This window comes from Takifugu flavidus, chromosome 13, assembly GCF_003711565.1.
Source record: "Takifugu flavidus isolate HTHZ2018 chromosome 13, ASM371156v2, whole genome shotgun sequence".
Taxonomy (NCBI): Eukaryota; Metazoa; Chordata; class Actinopteri; order Tetraodontiformes; family Tetraodontidae; genus Takifugu; species Takifugu flavidus.
Genome location: NC_079532.1, coordinates 6,385,481 through 6,395,308, shown reverse-complemented (window position 1 = coordinate 6,395,308; position 9,828 = coordinate 6,385,481). Strand labels below are relative to the sequence as shown.

General features: G+C 43.1%; 1 protein-coding gene across 3 annotated transcripts; it reads right to left on the bottom strand.

Annotated features, from left to right (window-relative positions):
* Nucleotides 1-2,257: 2,257 nt before the first annotated feature.
* Nucleotides 2,258-9,526, bottom strand: parvg (parvin, gamma). 3 transcript variants are annotated; one of them, XM_057051754.1, is made up of 14 exons: nucleotides 9,265-9,526; nucleotides 8,994-9,146; nucleotides 8,813-8,907; nucleotides 8,120-8,184; nucleotides 7,585-7,687; nucleotides 7,180-7,323; nucleotides 6,680-6,795; nucleotides 6,551-6,606; nucleotides 6,442-6,476; nucleotides 6,285-6,346; nucleotides 6,042-6,110; nucleotides 5,830-5,931; nucleotides 5,408-5,480; nucleotides 2,258-3,033 (listed from the first exon to the last, which is right to left on the bottom strand). In XM_057051754.1, exons 3-14 carry the CDS (start codon nucleotides 8,853-8,855, stop codon nucleotides 2,960-2,962), a joined length of 942 nt encoding a protein of 313 aa, XP_056907734.1. In that variant the 5' UTR covers nucleotides 8,856-8,907; nucleotides 8,994-9,146; nucleotides 9,265-9,526; the 3' UTR covers nucleotides 2,258-2,959. The 3 variants fall into 3 exon arrangements, with proteins under 3 accessions (XP_056907734.1, XP_056907736.1, XP_056907735.1); XM_057051756.1 differs by having other exon boundaries at nucleotides 8,994-9,077; XM_057051755.1 differs by having other exon boundaries at nucleotides 8,994-9,073.
* Between the last annotated feature and the right edge of the window lie 302 nt (nucleotides 9,527-9,828).

Genomic DNA, 9,828 nt, shown 5'->3' with positions numbered 1-9,828 from the left:
ACGTTGTCCCTGACGTCTCGGGGACAGAGAGGTTGGATTTCACTCCGTCACTGGAATATTCACACTGTCATCAGTCATACGAGTTCAAAGGCTTTAATAAAGAGCTGCAGTGTTTATGCTCTGCAGGCAGAGTGACTGGACCAGGATTTAGACCAGGAACATCTGAAACAAACCAGCTCTGAGTGACATCAACGCGATACTGAACAGGCAGTATCCGCTTCATTTTAGTTATATTCTATATGTTTTTGGAGGAAATGGCCTGAACTTTTCAAAACAATACACTTTATCCAATATTGTTCACGTCACATTCAGAGCTCTCCCTCATGTTGTCAAGTGAGTGTGGGAAATTGTCAGCTAAAAGTTTGTTTATTGCTTCGGCGGTGTGAAGAGGTAGACGCAGAGCAGGTTTCACCTTCGGTCCAACAGCCCGAGCTGTAAAACGTCTCTGCTGAGTGAAAGTAAAATCGCTCCCTATCGAGCCTCTAATCAAAACTGATGGCTTCCCCTGTGTCACCGTCGCTGTCAGGGTGCGTCGCTCCCGCAGAAGCTCTGAGGTTCAGTCTCTGAATACTGAATACATGCTGTTTCAGCTGCACAACAAAGGGTGCTTGATGTCAGTCGGGCCTAACTTTAGCAGCACATTATGTGTCGAAATACGAAGTCTTTTCTGTATCCCAGTTGGTATAAAGTCCCATTTTCCCATCTGTGTTTGCGCCTCCCCACCTGCTTGGTCACCCACACTTGTAACAGCAACTTAAATCTTATTTTTCCTAGAACCCCCCCTGCATGGCGGCTCTGCATTCCTTCCCCCAGCAAGCCCTCTCCATCACCTCCTGAAAATAAAACCTTGTCTTTTTTTTCTTTTTCTAAACCAATTACACGTGCCTTCACACCAGTTAATCAACGCCGCACAGCTCACGGTAAATATGAAGATGGGTCAAAGACAGATTCCCCAGAGGAGTTCCAGTGGCTTGAAGAAGAATTGGAGTGAAGTGAACTAGTTTAAATCGGTGTTGACCTCCCTGGTTCCAGCTCCAGATTTAGAAAACATTTACGCATAGACATACATTTACACTGCCATCGAGACCCGAACCCAACTCATCAATAACAATAAGACTGGAAAACAACTCTCACGAAGAAGCTTCATCCTCCTAATGATGTCTGTTGTGTCCTGCTTTAAACACACCGCATCTGGATTGACGGCGTTGGGTGAGGGGAACTCGTGACTGTCTGTTTTGTAAATGCAGCGGCAGAAGCCTCGGAGCGACGCGGTTGCATTGCTCTTCACTCGTGCACAGACGGATGCATCTGTCCACGTTGACGAGGGACGTGGATTCACCCGAGTTTGCTGTCAGAAAGAGGAAGACACTTCTGGAGCGCTTCGCCACCATTTGTCCTCCCTCCCAAAAACCCGCTCATTTATACATCAGAAATTGAAAATGTATTTAGTTTACATCGTTTATTTGTGGATCTGTCGTGTCACCTTAAGGAGTCGTTGGGGAAGAAGTATCCTAATTAAAGATAAAGCCGTTGCCAGCGGGGCAGAACGGGTTTAATCTCAGTTCGGGCCTGAAACGCATCCTTCTGACACTGACGGCAGACTAAGCTGTAACCTTTTTGCAGATATGCGCGCGGTGGCTAAAAAGACATTAATCTCTCTTGACTTTTTGTGTCCTACAGATAATCGAACACGCGCGCCAAAGACACAGTAGTGTTTACATGAGCTGTTTGCATGATTGATTCAGCCTGCATTTCACTATTTTCACCGATTTGTCCTAAAGAGGTTTGCCCTCTGCAACACAAAGGCGCAGTTTTCGTATACGAATCATATCACGATACCATATTTCTATACTTATCATAGGCTGTCACCAATCGCTCAGTATCGCTGTTGGTGCCTATTCGTGTGTGGTTTCCCCATTCATAATGTGCAATTTACTTGTATTGAAAGTGGTCATTCTATCAAAACGGACCTTTTATATGATTAGAAACACAACTCCGCCCACGCTTTCCCTCCATCTCCCTCTGTCTCTGCTGCCAAGCTGATTTCATGCAGTATTTTATTTTTTTTTCAAATGTCAAGAAAATACAATTTGAATATAGAGTATTTTTCAACCCCTTGGTGGAAATGATTAATCTGACTCTATGAATGTCAACAAAAATGTCTCCCAAAAACCTGCAGGAGAGAAATGTGACAGTAGCTGGTTCCCGATCTAATTTACATCTGCACAATTATTTTCACAAATCAAAAGCACAAAGGTGCTGGTTGTAATGATATATTTAGGTTTTTAGAAAACCTCTGAGCGTTACCAGAGAAGTTAAGGGATTCCTTTTTTCTTCCATTTCAGCCTTAAGGGTTTTCCCCACATGTATGACATTGAACTGTGAAAAACTATGCAACACAAGAAATAAAAAAAGAATCTACACTTTTTCAAAGATTAGACAAGGTCTGGGGCCCTCGGAGGGATAAAAGCAGATAAAAGCAAAAAAAGGACATTTTGACAAAGACATGGCACTAAAAGAATATTGTTTTGATCTTTACACTGTCGCCACAGCCACGTCATTGCATATGGTGCAATTCTGTCATCTTCATTCGTCATTTGTTCGCATGCATGCACAGATATACACACATCCAAAGTCAGGGAAGGTCGCACGCAACGAACTGGCCAGGCATTCACCACTGGCATCCACAGAGGCGCAACAGTGGGGCAGAATTCTTGCTTTGCTCTTGAAACTGCCTCGTCCTCCAAAACTAATCAGTCTTTTAATACCCACAAACCCCTTTGATAGATAACATGAAGGTTGGACTTGTAAGGAAGGCAAATTAGATGATTTTTACTTCAAAATACTGATGCCATACCAGCTAGAGGGAGTAGCTGTAGGAGGGAAATGCCCTTAAAAACATTTGCAACAATGTACGGGCCGATGAAGCACGAAGTCTTTCTGCTGCTTCTCCTTCCCCTCATTTGCCTCTGTGCTTCCTGAAGAGCGCGTACAGAATCTTCAAGGTCGCAGTGATGTCCTGAGAGACGATATCTGTCACAGAATCCAGGAGGAAACAGTTTGTGAGTATTTATCAGGCGCTCTCGGCAGTCGCGGAGCCACCGAGGCAGCAAGAACAGGAAGACGCTTTTAGCAAAGCTAGCTCATAACTATTCCCACCAGCTGTCCTTTAAGGTCATAGATCAGGGGGACAAAAACAACATTAGATGGAGATCTAATCAATATGTCCTTGGCAAGACAAAATTGCTTTCAGTTGTGAGATGTACTAACTGAGAGAATGTGACATATAGATCAACTTTACCGGTGGCTAACCCAATTAACGTGCACATTGCGTTCCACTTTTAGACCTTGAGTGCTTGGATTCTTCATTCCACCACAGCAATTATGCTGGTAATTAAAAAGACACTAAAAATGAATTAAATTAGCCTTTTGCCCCTGGCTTAGATTAATCGCACTGGTCCCTAAATTAACAGTAACCGGGGCGCTATCTGGCCAGCAGGTTTGAGGGGGGGTTTTAATGGTTGTGAAGGGAAAATCCAGCCAGAATACAGAGCATGTTGTCAATAATGCATCTGCAGGGAGGTTAGGTAGATCCTTTCACCTCTGACTGAAGCCGTTAAGTCATTTTTCTCTCTTCTTTTTTGTAATTATTGATGCGTACATGGACAAAAGTGGCCGTTTCACCCATAATAGTGAAGATAAATACAGTATGCTCCCATAGCAGGAAAACTGACTAAAATCTGGTGCAAGATTCAATTATGACATATTCTGATGTTGAACATGATATAAGCCCACACAGGACATCTTTTGCAAATATGTCCAGAGTTTTGTCTTTCGTATTCAGGATATTATCTGTCATTTAATTTATTTTACATATACATTCCTGTGCGTGTCCTTCTATTGTTCCTGTTGTATCTGTGAATATGACAGTAATCTAAGGAGCTCTCCATGGCCAACAATATGGACGTACTGTGATTTATATTTGCAATAGTAGTCTTCAGTAATTTACAGCTCTATTTCTATCTTACATCATGATACTACCTACATAGGAATCTGCTTAAGCATTAAGCAAAAAAAACCTCTCTTTTACAATAACAACATTGGAAAAATATGCTAAACAGTGCTAATATGACAGCTGATTCCCCACAATATTAAAGAGAGAGAGAGTGTTTCGTTGTAATGAATGTTTGTGTGTAAATTATTAATAAAATTTCAGAACAGACTCAGCTCATTTAGTCCTGAAAGGTTTTATCATTTCTTTCAGGATGAGCTTGAGATCAAAGTGGTTTTTAAGCCCCTTAGTTTATATTTCATGATGGAGTTCCTTTTCATGTAGTTTACACTCCTCTGATTTATTAATAAGTTAAACTGGAACATATTTGCATTACATTTTTGATGAGGCGCCCCAATTGTAATCACATTTACGTACAGTAGATGACTGAGTAGTTTAGTAAGGAAACATAATCAAAATGTAATCAAAACGTTTAATCTGTTCATCTGTTTTATCATAATCCTCATACTGTGTATGTTCTGAGGAAGCTTGCTAGATCGGTCAACCTAATTAAATTAAGATTTCCTGCTTGCCTTTAAGTGAATTAAGTGCGATCAATCGGACAAAAAGCCGCAGTCATCATCCCGCATTGAAGATATTACTCATCCATTTTCAACTGATAGATAAATCATCCCATAATCTACGATCACTGAATTGTGCACGTAACAAAAAAAGGTCACTATGCAGTAGGCGAATTAAGCATTAAATTATTTTGCGTCCCATTTACACACGTGCAAAACTGCTTTTGTTAATTAAAGTCTCCAGTTAAATGCTGTTTTGTAGTTGAATTTGATGCAAAACCCCGACTTGATTTGGACCTTTGCTGCAGCCCATCTAAGAACTAAATCAATATATCTGTATATCTGTTCTGTTCCTCATTTAAATTGGTTTTTCACAACGTAATGGGGAAGAAAAATAGAAAAAGCTGTTTAAAGTAGAATCCCCAAAGTCTCCCAGCAGGTCCCAAACTGATATCAACCCTGGGAGAACTTCTGCCTCGCTAATCCTCTCTAAATGAATGATGACGACCTCGGGCTGAACCGATCATCTGCAGTGATACTCAGAGATGCTAGACACGCTCGTTCATATTCCACGGTGCAATCACATCCTCAGCGTCAAACCCACGCTCCATCGCTCAGCAGGAATGGAGTCAAACCACCTGAGCGATGGCCGTCCTTGTTGCACATGCCAACGGATTTTAGCGTTTCTCTGTCAGCCTGATAAATGTTCTTGATAAAGACTGTCAATGCTGTCAGAGGGCTCCTGGGGGGCTTTATGTTGCAATTACTTTTTTTTCTTCTCTCTCTCTCTCTGTAGAGAATTTTAGTCTTGTCATTGTAGGTATTATTTCCTCACCTTGGGGGCTAATGCTGGCCACATGGAGGCCTGTGTCATGGAGGAGGTCAAAAGCCAAAGTCATATTGTGGAGCTGAAAGTATAACAGAGCAATGTATAGATCCCTTTTCTTTAAAGTTTCTAGCACCAGTTTATACATGTGTACACAATATGTCAAACAGGATTATTATTTTCTTTTTTATGCGTTTCGGAGGGTTTATGTCAACAATAAAGATAATTACTGTCAGTTGTATTGAATGGAGCATTTTCTCTAAATCTGCATCAGTTTATGTCATAAAATGACAGAAAAATGCATTTACTACTATTTACGGCCTCATAGCAAAGACCGATATTAATGATGATGTCGTTGTTGTGTCTCTGCCTCTCACTGGGATGCACATCTATCACTAATGGCTCAAAGATTTATGGAATCTATACTGTACCCTCTCAGAGGACTGGCACGGGGTCAGAATGAAGTCATGGAGCGGGATGAAGAAGCCTTCTAGCTGCCCAATCAGCAGCAGTAATATCACGCCATCAGCGAACTGGACACAAAGTGCAGAGTTCACCAATGGCCAAGGGAGATGATCTCAGGGAAGAGGATCATGATTACATATGTCCTCCCCTGTCAGTCCGGAAAACATGTTTTATTTACCTGCGTGTCCATGTCAACCACATGCAGACCCAAGTTGGACACTTTCTGGTTGATAAAGTGTAAGATGGCCTGAAAGGAGAAAATCAAGAGGTCTTGATTAGCTGGCCTCGGTTTACTGCCACGGGAAATCACTGACTCTTATATCATATAAACAAAAGGAAAAAAAACAGGAAAGAGAGCCTTAAATCCTTGACAGAATTTTTCTTTCTCAACATCCCAGATGATTCCCTCTCCTTGTTATACCTGCTTCACCGTGTTGACCTTGTGAGCCTCCAGCTTCAGCAGTTGGTCGATGGGATCCTCCTCTGGGGAAACGGAACAGCCCGGAAAAGTCACTTCAGGCTGCGCTGATGTGTTGCTTAGAGTCAACATGTCAAATGAGGGAAACTTCTTTACTCACTCCGAGTGCTGCCGGGAGAGTCGGAGCAGGCGAGCCTGTTCAAAGAGTCAAAACCCGACGTGAGCTTTCGCACATCTGCCAAAGAGACACACCACAACATTCTGCTCACCGATCTTCTGTGAGAACTTCCACCTCCGTGGAGGATTTGATCCCTCTCCCGCTGACCTGCAGACGGGAGAAAACGGGATCGACATCACAAGCGGGTTCAGGGCGACAGGTAAAGGTGGAAAAACCTCACCTCCACAACCACCACTTCGACCTTCACGTCCGGAGGCAACTCCAGCTCGGGTTGGAATCGTTTCACCATGGCAACCAGCAGATGAATGGTGGCCAGGAGGTCTTTGTTGTGGATGACTGACAGGCGAGCAGCAGACAATAAAATAAAAAGTGGTAAAACAGCCGGCGTGGGGATTGAGGGAGAGCCGTCCGCCTCAGTGTAGAGGCAGAGAAAGGGTAAAACTAATGAAGCTTTAAAAATAGAATAGCCACATGATGGCGGAGGGTCAACAGGAAGACCGGGGTTTTGGTTGCGGTGCCACTGATAGAAATCTCATTTTAGTGTTAAGCAGATGCAGCATCATACCAAAGTTTGACCTTTTCAGACTGCAGAGCTGAAAATCTCCCTCTTTCAGAGCATCGAACCAAATATCTCCAACTGATTTAGCATCATGTTCAAAGCATTCGTGGATTATGGGAACTCTCCAACTGTTGCTGCCTTGGTTTAGTGTGATGACTCACGCTTCACATTCCATTTGAGCCCGCCGGCGTCCTCCTGGCCCAGCCTCTTGTCCAGCTCCTCCAGGATCACTTCCAGCTTGTGGATCTGAGCAGTGCTGCTCACAGCGATCTCCTCCACAGAAACGTGAACGCCCGCCAGCCTGGCTGCAGAAATCAGGGGACTATCATCTGTGCAGTCGGACCGTGGAAGGATTTTTTGGTTTGGCAACATTAATTTGAACATAAAAGACGAGTTGGTCGAGTGGATTTGATTTCAGCGTGACTGCACCAGGATGGACCTCAAAACTCTAATTAAATCCCATTGGGGTTGCACAAAATTAACATTATCAATCAGATCTTTACATGCGCCTGAACACCAGGAAGCTGGGGACTCATGACTTGACTGATGAAGTCTGATGAACTCACACAGCAGGTGATGAAGCACCAGTCCGTCATAGAGGTCTTCCTCCAGACTCTGAACCACTATGTGCTTGGGTTTCAGAGTGCTATTGATCCACTGCACCAGCGTCTACAGGGAAAAGGCCCGTTGTGAATAAAAGAAAACATCATCCCTCAAAGCTAATATCCTGATGATTTTGCATGATGCGCTCGTGCTTCGAGCCAGGTTGTGTTTTCATGTCGGTTCCAGCAGCGTCTTGCCTGTCTCTGCTGAACCTCCCATCACTCGTAATAGTTGCGTTCATTAAGATTTCACTGATCCTTTTACCTCTTCGGGGAACTGAATCAGATATGTTTCGCGCTTTTCGCTGCACAGCCGCACGCAGCCCCTGAAAGGCGCTTCCTGAGTGACAGTTATCCCTCGCCTCTTCAGGACAGTTGAGATTAATTTTTGTAATTTATAACGATTAGCCTGTGCGGCGGCGCAGCCATACTTGGACAAGCCCATTTACCGACTCATCAAGTAAAGACAGATTAAAAAGGTGATCAAAGATCAACATACCTCCTTTAATTTCTCAAAATTGGGGTCTTTTAGAGATGCTGGCTGAATAAGCTTTTGCACGTCACCTGTGGAAACATACACGTTATAATGGATGTGATGGATATAATGCTGCCTCTTTTAATGTCTGTTAATTTTGACTTTGCTATTTAACTAAAGACAAGTCTCAAAAGTACAATTCAGTACTGCTTTCGTTTCTACAGTTTCCCTTTGGATTGACTCATTTTAAATAAACACTTACAGCTGCAGACAGCCAGTGGTTTCCATACATTATGAAAATCAATTAGCAGCCCACTGAAATTTGCATGAACTGTGGAATTAAATCACACTCTTCTGCATTATTTATTCCCTGTCTCTCATTATTCTACGCGGCTGGATAGTGCGTTCTGGACCCTAATCAATAATTATATATTTGTATGACAATGAAATCTTCCCAGCTGTTCAAATAGATGTTGCCAGATTTGGCGCGGGCTGACGAGCACAGACGGAAAGCCAGGCATTTCCTCAAGGACATTCAGGAGACCAGAGGGACGTTTTAAATCAGCCATAATACTTTTATCAGGTGGTGCAGCTGAATGCTAATATTCTAACGTGCCACAATACTCTCAGCTTTGCTGTAACTCATCCTAAAGCAAAGGTGTGAGCGTTGATTTGAGGCTTGAGCATTGTGTGCACACATGTCCAGAAAACACTCACCATCCGTGGGCTCTTCCTCTTTATGACCCTGAGCCGTCTCCATTCTGTTTGCTTCCGTTTGCTTTTAAGCCGTCTCTTAAAATCTGTACAGTCAGCTGTGATGCAATAAAAGAATCATCAAAGACCTTGTTTTTCAGACAATTTACAGCTGTTGAAAAATGTTGAGTCTGTTTTTATATACCAGGTTTATGAGGACTGAGGTGAGCTGCTCAAAAGGTTGTCAAACATGAAGGAAGATGTCAAGTGTCATCGTCTCACTTTCTGTCTTGCAGAGAAGAAAACACAGGAAAATGGTCCAAAAACATCACTTCTGACCCGATCGTGTCAGAATTTCCTGAATTATAAGAGGAAATGGCATCTGTGAAACTTTACTTTTGCTTTGTGTCTGATCTGCAACTTGCTGACAGGAAGTTTCACCAAACGGGTCATCGAGTGTCATCAGCAAAACCTACCTTCTACTCTCCCGGAGGCACTCGACACCGAATGGGCTGAACGACGCTCCTTAATTTATGTCGACGTCTGTCAAAAGAACAAAGTAGCAGGAGGCAGAGAGCTGCTCTAAATCAGAACAAGACCTCTGTTGAAAACATCTGGCTGCGCTCTATCTCAAACTGACGCTTTAAACGAAAATTAAATGTTGCCAAAGACGAGGGAGGAAGCAGAAGAGAGGGTGGTAGCAGTTCCTCTTTGTGGTGTCAGCTCTAACTGATATTTACATCCGGGATCACCACACTAAAAAAAACTGTGTATATGATAGAGGCGACCCCTCGCATGTCCTGCCGCTCTTTACTTTGCATGTGCCTCATGTAGGTAAAGAGATAAGACATCCAGTCAGAACAGACGACGGGGCAATTTGGGGGTATGTGGAAGGTTACCATAGCAACAAAGGAACAAGACGAGGAACTAAAAGCCTAAAATAAACCCATAATTCCTTCAGATAAACCCAAATTGCTGGAATTGTCAGTTGGAGAGGCAATTTCCCTCGAAAGCCAGAGCAAATGTAACCAATCACAGAC